The 17097-nt window shown below is 38.1% G+C and overlaps 1 protein-coding gene across 4 annotated transcripts in view; it reads right to left on the minus strand.

Moving 5' to 3' along the window:
• Nucleotides 1-17097, minus strand: part of PTPRK (protein tyrosine phosphatase receptor type K) — a 418105-nt gene that overhangs the window by 226343 nt on the left and 174665 nt on the right. For all 4 annotated transcript variants that reach the window (XM_040551725.1, XM_040551724.1, XM_040551727.1 and 1 more), the window contains exons 4-5: nt 3223-3304; nt 1339-1454 (exon numbers count right to left, since the gene is read on the minus strand). In XM_040551725.1, coding sequence (XP_040407659.1) covers nt 1339-1454; nt 3223-3304 — 198 coding nt within the window. The remainder of the gene's footprint in view (nt 1-1338; nt 1455-3222; nt 3305-17097) is intronic.

Raw genomic sequence — 17097 nt, forward strand, 5'->3', positions numbered from 1 at the left:
AAGGAGTCAATTCACTATTAGCTGAGCAAAACAGCAGGAACTTGCTGTGTTATCTGTTCAGAGGTAGGAAAGTGGAAGGTTTGCACTTACACCTAGGAAGTAGGATGGAGGGTTGGAACAATGAAGGAGGAAAAAAAAATATGGTTCACCTTTAAATTGGTGAAAATATGGCATTATTTAAGAGAAAACAAGCAGGTGAATGCAAGTTCCAGCAGATTTTAGTAGCAACTTATCTTTAAGAATATCAAAGCGCTTCATAAGCACAAGCGGAGTTATTCCAACGTCAAAGATATCTTTTGCATGGTCAGGAAGTACCACATCTGTGATCCACACACAAAAAACACCCACAAAGTACATGAAGGGACAAAACATACGTTTTCTGAGTTGTCTGGCTGCTAACTGGGCTTCTCAAGAGCCTGAAAGTAAGCACGGATAATCTGTCAGAGTTATCTGACTCACAGGACTGAGTGCTAGGGAAGATTTCCAGCTGGCTGGCTGTCAGCCCTTTCTGACCAATTATCTACTGAAGGTGGTGCTTTACATTTTTTCTTGTATGCACTTCTTGTTATAGTCCTGTCTTTGGTATAGCATGCCAGCTTAATTTCAGTTTGTGTCCTTTATGTGCTCTCTTTGGCAAGTCTGTTTTGATGCTTGTCCCTTTTTTTTTTTTTTTTTTTAAATGTTGCAGACATATGTCTGGCAATACATTTTGCATGTCAGATTTTCCTAATCAAATACTCCTATTAAAAATATTTTTTTTTACATTTGAAGCTTATCACATGTCTATATGCAACTGTTACTGAAGGTTTGTCAGCCTCACACTCTAATAAGAGAAAACCAAACACACTGAAGGAACTGATTATAACTCATTTCAGAAGTATATTTGAAAAAAAAAAACATTTTAAAATAATTCTAACTGATTATAGCCCATTTCAAAGAATGTTTGCCAAAAACTATGTACTTTAAAGTTCTGAAAACGTACAGAAATGTATGACAACTGCGTTACATGTATGTTTTACTAGACACCAAATGCCAATTGTATGTACTTAACAGTAATAAATTTTGATACAAACAGAGGAACTTATTTACAAGTAGCAGGACCAAAATGCCTTAAAGAACAACTTTCCTCTATTGGCCATAAAAATTGTCAATAATTTTTAATTCGAGGCTTTTAAACATTATAGAACTGATTTCAGGTTTCTCCATTACAAATTTCTCCAACATAAAATTTATTTAAATTAAATGTTTTACATGCAGAAGAAAAAAGGAATTTAAATACTTCCCCTCCAGAAAGCATTTTGTCCTCTAGCCAAAAAGACTTGGATGAGTTGGCCTTACCTGGAGCCATAACTTGTTATTCACTGCATCTCTCCCCGTAGCAATGCATTGAAATGTAGCATTCTGCCCTGCATTGACCTCTACATCCCCCAGCCTCAAGAAATGTGGAGATTTATCTGCAGAGGTGGAAAACAAAAAGTACAAATAACACTTATCACTAGAAAAGGTACCAGCAACATTATTGTCTCCCCAAAGACGCATGTTATAACAACCTTTGGCTGGAAAACAGCAACAGAGGAAAGAAAATGATTTGTTTCATCTCAATTCAAGAAGAAAGAGTCCTTTTAGTCCTTTCCCTTCTCCTCTGGTGATCCTACTACTTTATTTTATGCATGAGTTATAATAAAGTCTTTTAAAAATCAAAGCCAAGAAAAGGAGATCAAATGCCAGAATGTCAGTAGCACATTACAAAAATTATCCCAAAGAATTTCAATTGTATAAAATCCGTCATACTGAGAAAAAGCCAATTAGAAGGATATTGCTCAAGTAAAAACATAGATATTGCTCAGATTATTTGCAATGTAACTTTGAGCTCCATTCTTTTACTAAACGAAATCATTTTCTGCTGTTGAACATAATATTTCAGTAGCTGATAAATTTATTTCCCACACTGGCAAAACCCCTAGGAAAGCTCTGTGGCATGACCAGCTGAAGGATTTATTAGATATAGGAAGCTGACAGACACATTTGAGGAATGGGTATGTTACACAGCTCTCACCCATTCCTTTCTCAAGAACCACCAACTAAAATAGCAGCTGAGCTGTTAATTCTTTGTGCTTAGAGTAAAATAAACAAAAAACGACAAGTGGAATGAAAAAGGTTGAAACATCAGCACAGAAAAGCTTATCTGAATACTGTGTCATGCTGATAATCTGCTGTCCTGACCATGCCCAGGTACCTTATCTGGTAAAAAGGAAAATGAGGGAGAAAACAAAGCCAGATACTGAAGACAAGGAGAGTTTTGCTGAATACTGAGATCAGATAGTTGGGGTGGCTAAAATATAAAGAAGTAACTCAAATACCCCTTTAAGCTTGGTAGCCCATGAGAGCTGTGGTCTTAACAGGCTTGGGGTAGAAGAAAACAAGGTGCGAGGTTGCCACTGAAACTTTATGGTTTACCATCTTCTCACAAATCTGGAGAAGGAAGTTTGTTGTGGTGTTATCTTTTCAGAAAGCAATTAAATTATGAGCCATGAGGCACACTACAATGAAATTACATTTGAGAAAGGAGATGTCTAGGGAAGATCAGAAGAGTGGAAAAGAACCAAATGAACAGCAACACACACACACAAAAATGTGATAGCAAGTGTCAGTAATAATTTCTTCCTCAGAACTTTTGTGTGTGCAACATTTGAATTAACATAACTTGGGTTTGCATGTGTGTAATTTTGCCTAGGATTAAACAGGAAAAGGCAAACAAGTTCCTTAAGTCTGTCCACAAAATAAACCAACAAAACCAAAAAAACTTCCTTCTACAGTTTGATAGCTAGAAGCCTTTTTAAAAAAAAAAAAAAAAATTACCCCCAAATAAGAAAGGACGTGAAATCTGGTAAACCCACATGCAACTGCCAACTCAGTTTTCTGTGGTCAGTGAATATACATATTAACATTAAAACCCAATTTTATCATGCACACCAGCTACGGTTATCATTAAAGGACACTAAAGAATTTCTGCTTCTGTATTTGTGCAATACTTCTGGTAGACAAAGATTTTACGCAGGTAAATTGCTATTGCACTACATTTTACCCTGGAAGCTACAACAGAAATGCTATTGAAAGAACAAAGAACATCTGTGATCAAGTGATGAAAACTCAGCAGTCCACAGCAATATCAAATATGTCCTGAAAAGACAGAGAAAAATGCAGCTCTTAATCATTACTTACCACAAGGGTAACTCAGAACCTGGATGTCATCAATGGCAATGTAGCCATTTCTCCCATCTGAGACTTCAGCTTCAAATATTACCTGTCAAAATGAAAGAAAAAATGTTTACAACACTCATTTCTACAGAATTCCCACAGTGGCAAGCGTGTAGATATAAGACACATTGCCTTTTTCATTTAGTTGAAGTTCTACAAGGTTTGACGACTGAATGGAATATTTATTACCTAATGTATTGCACTTCCTTACTGTTCATATACATGACTTACTTTGGACTTGATGCTTCTGGCACAACAGAAAAGCATGTTTATTACCTCAATTAACGGCACACTGTTTTCACTCCACTAAATGTATAAACATGAGTCAATTCTGAAAAAAAAAAAAACCACTGCTACTTTCAGACAGGTTGAACATCACAGAACACAAAGGATCACAAATTTTAACAAACTTTGTATACTTGTTGGGGGTCACAGGGTAGTCCACACTCTCCTGTAACTTTCTGCAGCATAATTGCAAAGGAAAGCATGCAGCAGCACAGAAACAGTGCAGCACTCCCCAGTGGCAATGAAAAGAACAGCTGCAGCAGGAGCTCTCTGCAGCAGCCATCAACTTCATTCTTTATTCTTGCAAGGCAATAAGGAAATTGCAAAAGAAGACATTGTCTTCACATTCAGCTTCTAGTCCCACTCCAAATTGTTCTTGGACTGCTCCAGAGTACAGAGCCGTCTTCTGCTACAAATGTAATGAAGTAACATCAAACTGCCCAGAATAAATTGTCAAAGTGATAGAAAAGTAGAGTACGGTGAAAGGGAAAGAAAATAGAAAAAAATAAAGTATGAAGTATGAACACCTAAACTAAAAGGAAGATATAAAAGAGGAAAGCACAGCAAGATTGATTCAAGTGATACGATAGAAATTTGCAGTAGTGCTTGCCCAGAATAAGTATCTTTTGGGGTCTTCTTTGCAAGACAGGCTCAGAGCAAGTCAGCTGCTCTATACATCAACTCTTCTGCAGGTTACACCTTTTGTTCCTGGGGCAATGCAATAGAACAGGAAGGCGAGAGGCCGACAGTACAAGGTACCCTGCAGCTGAGGGGCCAAACACTATCCCCGTCGAGGACCTCTCCTGGAGCTTCCTACTGGGGAAACCACACCTGAAGAAGAAGTAATGGCCCCTGCGCTCTCAAGGCAGTTCTGGGAGCAAGCAGCTCTCATCAACCCCTGGAGCGCCTTCTGGATCTTTCATTCATAATCATTATCGTCCTCGACAAGCTGCCTGGCATTTATGCAGCTTGGCTGGGAACCTCGCATCAGTAACACCTCTGCGCACTTTTGTTTCTCTCAGTCCATTTCCTCAGCCTCACATCCCACCCAGACACGAAGCGCAGTGTCTCTTCTCACCAAAGGGATCGCAGTCAACCTCCTTATACTCAGAGCTAGTTCCACAGCCTCCCATGGGAATAAGGAAGAAAAGCTTGCATAGAAAAGTAGATATAGGCATGTTTACGATGGGTTCAAAGGGTCTCCCCCAGCTTGTTCGCAGACTGCAGAAAGGGAAAGCCTGCAGGGCACGTACACTTTCAGAGCACCAGGCACAATCCCTACTCCAACTTCTCCAGAACTTCTTGCTTACATTCTGTCTGCCCTTCCCTCCATTTTTGCTTTTTTTAATTACTATTATTATTTTTACTCACTACACTTAAGTGGCAAAAAAAACTTCATTATCTGCCTCCTCCTCCTCCTGTGATGGCCAACAGCTCAATGGAAAGGAATTCAGTGCCTGTGGGTCCTACTTCATTCCCTCGCACTATGACCTCTCCAACCTGAGCACTATTTAACAGCGTCCACCAGCTCCTCAGACTTCTTCAGAGAGCTAACACTTCTCCCCACTAAGGAGCATCAACATGAATGTCTTCCATTCTCTAACAACCACACCTGGATCCATTCCCTTTTCTTTTTTTTTCCCCCCTTTTTTTCTTTTAATGGTAATATGGTATGAAGACAATCAGAAAAATAAGTAAGAAATAAAATTTAAAGCCCTTCCAACTAACCAATTTCTTCACAACCCAATTCAGTTTTATCACATACATGGAAAAACTTGTTTCTCAAATTTCTGTTAAGAACTTAGAGCATCTATATTAAACAGTGGGCTAAATTTACATCCAACTCTGAACTGGGCTGTTATTCATTCATTTGAAATAACGTTGACTCAGCTCCCAGGGAAGCTTGGCCTCATGTGCATCCCTCCTCTGTATGTTGATAATTTCCTAAACAGGGGACCAGAGGGGAAAGCGTTACATTTCTTGGGACATGGGTGGGAATTTACCACCCCACCCCAAATCTTCCAGATTCATTGAATTAATCCCTTACCAAAAGAAGAAAAGTTCACAGGGAAGAAAAAGATAAAGACACTGAGATCCATAGGGTGAGGGGAAAAAAAAGGGTAAAACGGAAAATAAAGAGGGAAAGGAGAAAGGCAAGAAATCTACAGAGTGTTAAAGGGAGTAATGGTTATCAGGTAATCAAAGGAAAAATGAAGTGATTAAAAGGATAGAAGGATAGAGATATTAAAGAGTTAAGACTTCACATGTACAGCTTTGCATTCTTTTTTAGTTACACTTCTAAGAGGTATAAATATGGAATATAATTTCTCTAGGGTATACTTAGGGATATAATTTCTCTGGGGAACCTGCTTTGGCAGGAGGGTTGGACCCAATGATCTCTTGAGATCCCTTCCAACCCCTACAATTCTGTGACAAATACAACTAGAAAACATCCATGGCTATAGACACTACATAGTAAAAGGTGTAGCTCAGTTACAAAATTCTCATCAGGCTTTAATTTGATAACATCTGTTCACATTTAAAAAGGGAAATGGAAACAAGGAATTGTTTATATAGATGAAGACAACAATTTAAAATGTTGAGAAGTCAGACCAGAAACTGAGGTAGTTTTTTTTTTTTTCCTCACGTATACACACAATACTCGAGAAAAAGCAGACTGTTCAACTATTCCTTTCACCAGAGAAAGTTTATCCTAACAAAACACCAGTGCTTTGGGAGTGAACCCCGCAGCTGGTCTGAACTGCTTTTCAGTTTACAGTCCTAGAAAGAATGGTTTAAACACCTGTATTGTAGCTGAAAAATAATTCAGACTATCACTCCAGCCAGAAAGCCTTACTTGCCTGCACAACTGTAAATGTCCTTTCACTTACTACAATTTAATTACATGCTCATTTACTGCATTTTTTGAGACACACTTGCTTTCTTTAATGGAGAGGACAGACTGTTTCCTGGGGATGAGTCAGGCTTGCACACAGAAGACTTCTGGAGACAGTTATCCTGTTTTGTTGGTTACAGGCATCAGTGCAATGAATGAGAATAGGAAATGCTGAATAACTCAGATAATTCAAATGCAGCTCACGGGAATTACACTTCATCCCTGAGTTTTCTACACAGTTCCTATGTAGTGCTCAAATGGTTACTTACTTCTTCAAATAAAATTGCGTGCTCTTGTTTATGAAGTGCCTGAATTCAGATACGAATGAATTCAATCACAAATGAAATGTTAAAATCCCCTGAACTGGGCATGTTCCTATGTATTTTGCCATCCCCAATGCACCTCTTGTCCACATATTTGTCCATTCTACCCCTAAAACCATGCAAGCTTTCAGTGTACACAGTATAATTTGAGAACATCCATAGGTTTACTACTGGTAGCACGAAGAACAATTTGTACCTGTCTGTTCTGTACCTGACTTCGTTTAATGACCCAAATCAGTGACAAATCGATCCCAAACATCCTGCTATATTATTCACAACTTTGCAGACCTCTACTGTATGTTCCAGGGTCATTTTGTTTAAAGTTTGAGGAGTCCCATATTATTCAATCTTGTATAGAAGCCTTTCCTTTTTTCCTTGATTATCATTGTCATCCTTCTTTGAACCTCCTTCTAATTGTACTATACACTTTGAAGAAAATGAGAACAGAGCTGGCACACTAAGTGAGATGTGAGTGAATCATGGTCTCAACAGCATAATAGTGTTATCTAACTTATATCGAACTTCTTCATTAACAATCTCTAAAACTTCATTTGCTTTTTTGACCATCATTGGGCCTTGAGCTGATATTTTTATGAACCACAGGATCTTACTGCAGAGTGCTAATGGTAAGCTCTGAGCCTATCGTTCCATGTGTGAAATTCATATTTTATGCAGTGTGCAGTATTTTCTATCTCTATCAAAAACGTGCCTGTCGTTTATTGTCCAATTACTCACAGTTGGCGATATTGTGATGGTCATTCTTCAGGTCCTCAAAATTAGACATTGCCCTTCTTAACCTAAAGTAGCTTTCAGATGCAAACCTTTGTCTTGTCACTGTTCTCTGCCCCTATTCTGGTCCCTTATGAAGGTGTTGAAAGACACAAGTCTCTGTAGAAGCCCAGTGGATTCTTCTGGACATATTAACAATTTCTATGCACCTCCTCTTTTTCCTCTTTTAAACGATTATCTATCTATGGAAATATCTTTCTTCTCATAGAATGGCAGTTTAGTTTCACTACAAGCTTTTGTACAGGAACCTAGTTAAAAGCCTTTTGGAAGCCTCTACTAGTAAGATCACCCTTACGTATAATACTTACTGACCTCTTTGAAGGGATCCAAAGTTGAAAATTAAGCTGAAGTCACCTTAAGTGTATGATGTGCGACATACCACAAAAAAGCGAATAGATTCTAGTTGTCTCATACGAGGCACTGCAAATAGCACATAATTCATTTTCACAGCCCAACTCTAAAACACAGATGATGACAATCACTCTTCATCTAATTTTATTCCACAAACAAATGTTTCTGAAACACTTAAATACTCAACAGTATTTGAATGCAATGCAAGAAATAGTAATTATTGCAGCAGAGATGCCCAAAGGGATTTAGCTGCTGAAGTTTAACGACTACACAAATCTTCACATTCCTACACAGCCCTAACATTGCATCCTATAATCACTATGAAGACTAAGCTTGCATTTGCAGGAATACACAAAACATCTTAAGGAACAGACTTCGCCAATATTTTATTTTATTTTATTTTATTTTAACTCTTAGCAGGATTAATTTAGATTTATCATTATTAGTTCATTTGAGGCACTCCCAAAGCACATCTGGCAAATTATGTACAAAATGCAGCCAGGAAAGAGGAGAACAACTCCGTATACCAAAGTTTATAAAGTTCAACATGAAATAGGAAAGTAAGGTCCAAACTTCTCTGCAATGCATGCTTTACATCAAACTTTGCAGGACAAACTGGAATGAATGAAAGATGCACATTAAAAATCACAATTTATCTCGGTCATGCTTCTAGATGTATGTGTCCCTGAATTCACAGCCCAGCTCCATCCACCAGGAGAGCAGAAAATGCATCTTCCATTCCCCAGAAAGCCCATTACCTCTTGGGCTATTCTGCACAAAAACTTAGTAACCTATGGCCCTCTGGCTTTTGGCTTACATACCTATATTCCAGAAAGCATTCACAGCTCATTTTCATACCTCTAGATTCAGCATTTTAACATACCATTTACTGCTTTATCTAATACCTAACCTTAGAACCTAATTCTCTCTAGATTTTGTAAAAGCTATTTTCTTGATGTAAACCAGAATCACAGAATCATCTAGGTTGGAAGAAACCTCCAAGATCACTGAGTCCAACCTCTGACCTAACACTAACAAGTCCTCCACTAAACCATATCACTAAGCTCTACATCTAAACATCTTTTAAAGACCTCCAGGGATGGTGACTCAGAAACCACTGCCTCCAAGTAGGTTACTTCAGTATAGTTTGAGATGTTCCTCATCCCTCCTCCATTTGACTAGTTCTGCCTATTTGTGATACTGAAGAATGCTGGAACGTCTCAAAGTTTTGAAGACAGTCTTATCAGATGATCATACATACAGAAGAAGCATCTATATAACAATTGGACAAAAGTCAGTATTAGTCACATCTTAGTTACAACAGAAACCTAGTGTTTCATTGACTAATTTTTCCTGCTAGGTTCTAAAATGCATCATCAAAACAAGCTGAATAGGATTTTGAGATCGAAATAAGAAAAAAAAAAAAAGTGGAAACATTTAGATCTCGCATTTCCACAGAGCATTCAATTTGCAACCATTTTTGTTCAGCTATAGGAGGGCTTCCAGTAGTTTAATTATCTGAAATTAAATTTGTAAATAGATCAATTCCAATGCTTGGTGGAAAGTTGTATTAGAGAGCTCTATGCAAACAGAAGGTATCTTGTGTGACAGCAGTACAAAACCAACCAACCAACAAAAAAAGGAACTGGTGATCATCAAGTACAGTCTACGATGACTTGAAACTTTGTGCTCTTTCCTCACTGCTTCAGTATGCACAAATTCTGATAGCATGCATTTTGACCACCCTCCCACATCTCTTCTATTTAAGTTGTGAACAAAGCAAATGAAGAAATGACTTAGAACCAAGAGGAGCAATGGAGCTTATTAACCTCACCAGACCTAAACATTTAGTCTTTCATAAATGTATCTAGTGTGAAAATTTCAATGATTTTTTTCTACTATATACATTTTTCCTTCATTAAGTAATTTTTGTAAAAGCACAGTAGAGTGACCCCAACTATAGTACAAGTTAGTACTTATACTATAGAAACTGGTTAAGATTAAACAACACATTGTTTGTTTTGTAGTAAAATAGCTTTCCGCAGATGAAAAGACATCAACAGAAAGACCAATTATGCAGAAAACAATAAAAACATCAACAAATCCCATTCAGTGACAAGGTTCTAATTCTATTTAATGCTTTTGCAGCATTAAGGACATTTAAAAAAAAAAAAAGCAAAGATTTTATTCACAAAAATATAAAATAATCATGAAGATACTATCACATTACAAAAGAAATACTTAACAAAAGCTAGCTGAAAACAAGAAGGGACAACGAAATAAATTTTTACCTAACATAAAATTTTTGTTGACATAATAAAAACATTTCCCTTGTGAAAGTTATAGATCATTTTGCTGAACTAATTTAGAAATCATGAACACATAATTACTTCCATTTGAATGCTTAAGTAATGCTGTGAGGCAGCCTTTACTGCTGACAGGGCCCAGGAGAATTTCCAGCAGAGTAAATCAAACACTTGAGTGAAAACTTTGGGACCTAAATTCTGCTAAGTCAGCTACTGCCCTATTACTTTTTTTCCCCTGTAATATCACACCTTCTGAGACTGAAAGATGAAGGAGTTAAGGCTGTCTTCTCTCCTATAACCTTACCAGCAGAGCTGGCCTGCAAGGGCTTACGGGTTCATCAAACCTCTCAGAGTCATCCACAGGGGCTCTTGGCACAGACACCTCCTCACACCCCCAAACACGTATCTAAGGTCTGACAAACCTTGAAAAGTCTGCACTATCAAGATTCATCTCAGTTCACACTCTGGTGAGAAACCCCCCCAGAAAACATGCCTATCAGTGGTCCTCCTGACCCGAGATCATGTAACCTTAGAGAACTTATTAGTCATAAATGAGCTAGCGCATCTACACAGTCCCAGCTAAACAGCAACATTAAATTGTCTCTTTAGACATAAGAGAGAGTTGTAGGTAAGCTTTAGGTAAGTTCTGCAATTTAAACGAGGAGAATTGCTAACAATAAGCTACCTCCACAAGCAAAATACATAATTAAGATGAAGCACAATAAACCTTTGAAAGGGAATGTATCTTCAGTTATCTGATACAGGGGAAGCTGGAGACTACATTTAGTGCCCCTGGATACCCCTGGTATTACAGTTAGGAACGCTACAAAAACAAAAACCTTCACATCCTTCCACTTCTCTGCATTTACTCCTCTTAAGCTGTGTATGCCAAGCATTTCTAGGTGCATGCTTAGAAAACATCTGGACGAACCACCACACACAGAAGAGTTGCAGCTGCTCTGGCTTTGTAGTAGCAGTAGTTTATCCTCTGGAAATACTTACGGTCTTACAAAACCCCACCCTGCTCTTGACCAGTTGATCAACGTCTTGATCAACTTGAAGAAAAATCTTGCTTACATAGTCTGCAAACAAGATCTTCAATAAACCGAAATATTTGTTTAAGGGTAAAAGTACTTAATGATTTAGATTTAAACATAAGAATAATACTGGGTGCAAAGTCAGGACACTGAACTTTAGCCACAGGAAACAAAAACCTTGATAGGACTGTAAATCATGACATTCATATGCTAAAACTGTTACAGTAGCAATAAGAGACACAAGCTAAGAACCAGGATGAGTTATTTAATACTTATTATTGTGATAAACCTAAACTTTAAGAAAACAATTTCCAGCAGGACAGAAGCAGTCCTAGCTAAAATAAAAATGCAGCAGTACAAGTCAGGCATGATGCCACTGTACTCTGCTGAGACTGGAGAAGAGGTCAGTCTTTTTTGCCCTTCAATGACCCTTGGGAATTCCCTACCACGTGGAGCAAAACCAAACAGATTTTTATATATATTTATATATACGCACACACACACACAGGTACATGCATATATACACATCATGAATATGTTCCTTCTCAAACCAGCCAAATTAAGGATTCATTTGAATATACTCAGTAATCATAACCATTATGCCTTCAAGTAATATCTGCATAGATCAATAAAATTATCAGTTTCTAAACCATGAGATATTTTTCTTGTTCAAGTAAAATAAAATGACAGCATCATAGATTTAGTGTACAATGAACAGAAAAAAAGAAAAAAAAAGAGAAGCCAACATGAGAGACTGAAACCATCAGACAAAATTCATTGGTTCATGTTACATCCTACATATTGCTTTCTAAAACAACGTTTTCCAGTCCATATCAGAAGAAAATAGCTAAAATTACTTATTTTCAGAACAGCAATGAAAATGATTTGAAGCACCTGTATAGGGCATCAAATCCACACCCAGGCATTTGCTTGCTTCAGACAGAGACACTGTTCAAAACTACTTTCTAATTCCAGCAACCACCAATCAATGTTCTGACTGGTACATAGCTTTCTTTCCTTTCCTTTCCCTTTTCTTTTCTGCTCCTCTATAATAAAACTGAAACGAATTAAAACTGGAGCTATCACTCACTGTCACTTCCACCAAAAGTGTTCATATTCAACTTATTTGAAGATGAGCCCCTCCCAAAAAGGGACTGAAGTGTGAAAAAGCAAATCGAAAAGATATGTTCTTGAATGAAGTCATTCTTGTAAGGTGTCCATTCATACCAGAATGCAGGAGAAGATAAGCCTTTTTTCAGAAAGAGAGGAATAAAAATGGTACCCAGCTTATTTAGAGAAAATCTTTAAAGCGAAGAAAGAAGACGAAAGAAGACGAAAGAAGACGAAAGAAGACGAAAAGAGAAAGAAAAAAAGGCTTGATCATAGGTTTTTGCCAATATGAGAAGAAAAAAATAATTGCAAGCAGAATACAGTTGCCAAAGACTGTTGGCCACTGATGTTCTTCCAGTATACAACAGTTGCGAACATCATGATGGGAGCAAAGACCAAGAAAAGGCAAGAGGCAAGACTGTGCTACATCTTCTACTCTGGGTCACCAGGAACAAAGTGAAGAATAATGACAAGAATTCTTAACTCAGGAAGGTTGAGACCAAAATCTATTGTAATACAAATGGAAGGCTATCTAGTAGAGATAATTTAACAGATATTTGCAAAGAAACTTAACATATATATATAAAAAAAAAAAAAAGTAACTCACTTGAACCAACAGACAGGTTATATCAAACAGTACTACGGAAGTACTCGTTGCATCAGCACCAGCCTATACTAATCCTGAAAACAGCCCTGTTTTGTGTAGGAAATTACTCTGATGTTCTCTCCAAAATGTACTTCAGGATATGAAAGTAAATTTCATCCCCTAATTCCATATATCATCTTATTTTATCCTGTGTATTCTTGCATTAATTGGTGCTGGACAAATACAGAAGATGACAGCCATCTGTACGAACAGCTTATGTCTAAAGACACAGGAGGGATGATGATGACGCTTCCTTGCTCTCAGTCTTACACAACATCCACTAAGCTGAACTGAATTTGGCAGAGTTGAATCTGGCATAGGATGTCGAGGGCAACAAGAAGGACTTCTGCAAGTACACAAGCAGCAAAAGGAAGACAAGAGAAAACGTAGCCCTGCTGCTGAACAGGACAATGGCTCTGGTGTCACAGGACAGGGAAAAGGCAGAAGTACTGAATGCCTTCTTTGCCCCAGCCTTTGCTACTAAGACTGGCCTTCAGAAAACCAAGGACCCGAGGCTCAGGGGAAAGTCCAAAGAAAGGAAGACATGCCTTTGGTGGAAGAGGATCAGGTCACATAATACTTACAAAATGAACATACACAAGTCCATGGGCCCTGATGGGATGTACCCACAAGTGCTGAGGGTAAAGTCATTGCAAGGCTATTCTCAATTATCTTTGAATGACCATACTGAGTGGTAGAAGTGCCTGAGGACCAGCATATGCTGGGGACCAACTGTCTAGAAAGCAGCTTTCTAGAAAAATGCCTCGGGGACCTGGTGGACACCAAGTTAAACATGAACGAGCAACGTGTTCCTGTGGCAAAGAAGGCTAATGGTGTTCTGGGCTGCATTAGAAGGAAAGTTGCCAGCAGATCAAGGAACATGATCTTTTACCTCTTCTGTTCAGCACTGGTGAGGCCACAGCTGGAGTATTGTGTCCAGTTCTGAGCTCACCAGTACCAGAAAGACCTGGACATACTGAAGAGAGTCCAGCAAAGGGCACCCAAGGTGATGAAAGGACTCCTATAAGGAAAGGCTGAGACAGCTGGGACTGTTCAGCCTAGAGAAGAGAAGGCTCAGGGAGATCTCATCAATGTCTACAAATACCTGAAGGGAGAGTACAAAAAGGATGGATGGGGCCAGGCTCTTTTCAGTGGTGCCGAGTTCCAGGACAAGAGGACATGGGCACAAACTGGAACACGGGAAGTTCTATCTGAACATTAGGAAAAGCTTCTTCACTGTGAGGGTGACTGAGCAATGGAAGAGATTACCCAGAGAGGTTGTAGAGTCTCCAACCTTAGAGATACTCAAAAGATGTCCAGTCCTTGGCAACTGCTCTAGGTGTCCGAGCTTGAGCAGGGAGGTAGAACCAGATGACATCCAGAGGTCCCTTCTAGCCCCAGCCATTCAGTGATTCAGTTGTGAAGCTGTTTACCCCACAAAATATTGATTTCACTGACATTAAATACAAGGGCTAACATTCAGTGTTGACAACATTCATTAAAGATAGTTACTGTAGTTTGGATTGCATGTAACCCCTTTCTCTTTAGAAAGTGTGAACAGAAAATTTTCATGTATGGCACTTAAGAAATAGTAATGTAAGCATTTGCTAGAAGTGTTTTGCCAGAATGACAGTCCCTGACTAACACCTGCCCATTTGGGATAATTCCTGCCTGCCCATGATTTGTGGTGTGATGGGAGCACTGTTTATGCAAGTCACCTGTACTACCTAACTCAAAAAAGCCTTGCTGTCCCCTTCCACTAGAACCGTATCTATCAACAAAGAAATTCTGAGCTACAAAGGATTCTCCAGCAACCATTTTTAGCCATGACAAGTGTTATCCATAACCACACAACACCTGAGGTCCACAGGAAGGACAGACTCCTTCAAAAGACAACACAATATATGTCAAACATCCTCCCTACTCTCAGAGCTTTTAGACTGAGCTCAGAGATATTTGGTATCTGAATAGTCATGAGAGGAAAGTTTTTAAGCCTATTTTACTAATTCACACTTGTTTCTGTTTTAGAATCCATGACAAAACAACTGTCTTGGATTTTGGAGATGACTCCTGAATAATATTACCTCTTTTATCTACTTTTGCTTCTTTATATCTTAAAGCTGTGTTAGGGTCTTCCTCTACTGAACCAGAAATTAAAGAGAACAGTCATTACTGTATTTCTGTGATGACTGTTTGTTATCAATAATGACTACAGAACCAAGAAACCCACATATGAGAAGGATAACCACAGGACCATAAGTTACAGCTGAAACAATTGCATGGAGAAGTTATCACCTCTGAGTTCTCTAGAAGCATACTACATCAAAGAAAATAAATATAAAATGGCTTCTGTCACAGTGAAGCAACAGAATACAAGCTAAATCTTGTTAACCATGCTCACCTAATTCATTACTCCATAGTAGATTTGCAGAAATCAGATCAACAGGCAACACTTTGACTTTAGTATAAGTAGCATAAATCCCACATAGGGTTAGGGTAGAACAAGAACAAGCCCAAGTCACACCTAATAACTAGTTTAACTCCTTATTCTGTTCCTACCACAGCTGAAAGAAATTAGTTGTAAATAGCTGGCAAAGTAATAATGAAGCCTAGCAAATTCACCCTTGTGAATGAAAAAAGCAAAACATGGTGATTTTCTAGAGCATGATACAGTGAAAATGAGAACCTGGAGAAGAAAGAGGGATAAACCAACTTATATTTCTGCCTACATAAGCTATATCTCTTTTGAAAGTCAGAGCACATCTTCAAGGATACACTACGGTATCCATACTTTTTTATTTTTAATTTAAAATGTTTGTTAAAAAATAAACAGATAAGATCACTAACTGAATCTTTCAAAGTATATTCTTGCACAATGGAATTGCATGCCACATCTAGGGTGTATACTTGGCACAGAAGTTTTGATGATTTTGCCTTTAGTGAAGAAGCTACTGATGTGACCAAAGAGAAGGACCTTGGAAAGGCCTCTAGATAAACTAGGTGTGTCAGACCTCTAGATACTCAGGTTCCAATGGAACAAGTCTCTCTGAAAATAATCTTCTTAGTTCTGAAAACATTAGAGCAATAAAGTTGAAACCATTTAAACTGTCACTATTACTTGCTTACGTGCAATGTCACATGCCTTGGTTAATGAACCAGACAAGTCAGGCTAATTTCCTAATTCACTAGTTAAAGCAGAAACTTGCACTTGAGACGCTGACAGTGAAATATTTATTTTTCAATAAATAGTTTTAATCAGAAATTGATAGCGAAGATGATAAAGCACCAAAAGAGATAGCTGCAGAAACTGTTAAGGAAGGTCTGTGAAATCAGTAAGATGAACGTCAGCCAGGAATGATACAGACTTCGTTTACTTGGCCTTTTGGCAAAGGCCAACATGTTACATTAACTCAGAATGGATTTTTCAGATATATTCTGGGATAATTTTAGATCTTTTAGGCATTACATCATTAATAATAGGAGAATTAAATGCAGAATCTTTATAGTTTCTTCCATTTATTTAGAACAGAAGGCTACAGCTGTTCACGCTATATTATCAGTTGACAAGAAAGTATGAAAAGCTAGATGCTATTAAGTAGCTGAATAAATGAAAGCTGATCAGAGCAGAGAAGACAAGGTACTGACAAGTCAAGCCAGGCACATCACAGTAAGAAAAGAATCAACAAGACAGACACTTGGGGAAAAGAACCCCTTCTGTCCCCCTTTAAATCCTTACCATGAATATACCTACTGAAATCTTATTAGTCCTTTCCCCTTCTACCTTCCCTCTACCCATCAGTCTGCGAAGACATCTGCTATGTCAACTGGCCTTTGAGCAAACAAACTAAAATGAAAAATCAAATAAAGGAATGATGAATCCTAAATTCAGGGAAAATGGTCTCTCCTTCACTCTGAAACAAAACTATTTTCATTTTTTAAAGTGTTCAAGATTAATACTAAGCAGACATTCTTTACTTTCTCTGCCAGCGTACCTCATAAGCTACTGTTTCTGTGATTTTTGTCTACCAAAATGAGTATTACCCATGGCCACTGTTACTGGCCACGAATTTATCCTTTTCCTCCACAGAAAGAGGAG

Source organism: Cygnus olor, chromosome 3, assembly GCF_009769625.2.
Source record: "Cygnus olor isolate bCygOlo1 chromosome 3, bCygOlo1.pri.v2, whole genome shotgun sequence".
NCBI lineage: Eukaryota > Metazoa > Chordata > Aves > Anseriformes > Anatidae > Cygnus > Cygnus olor.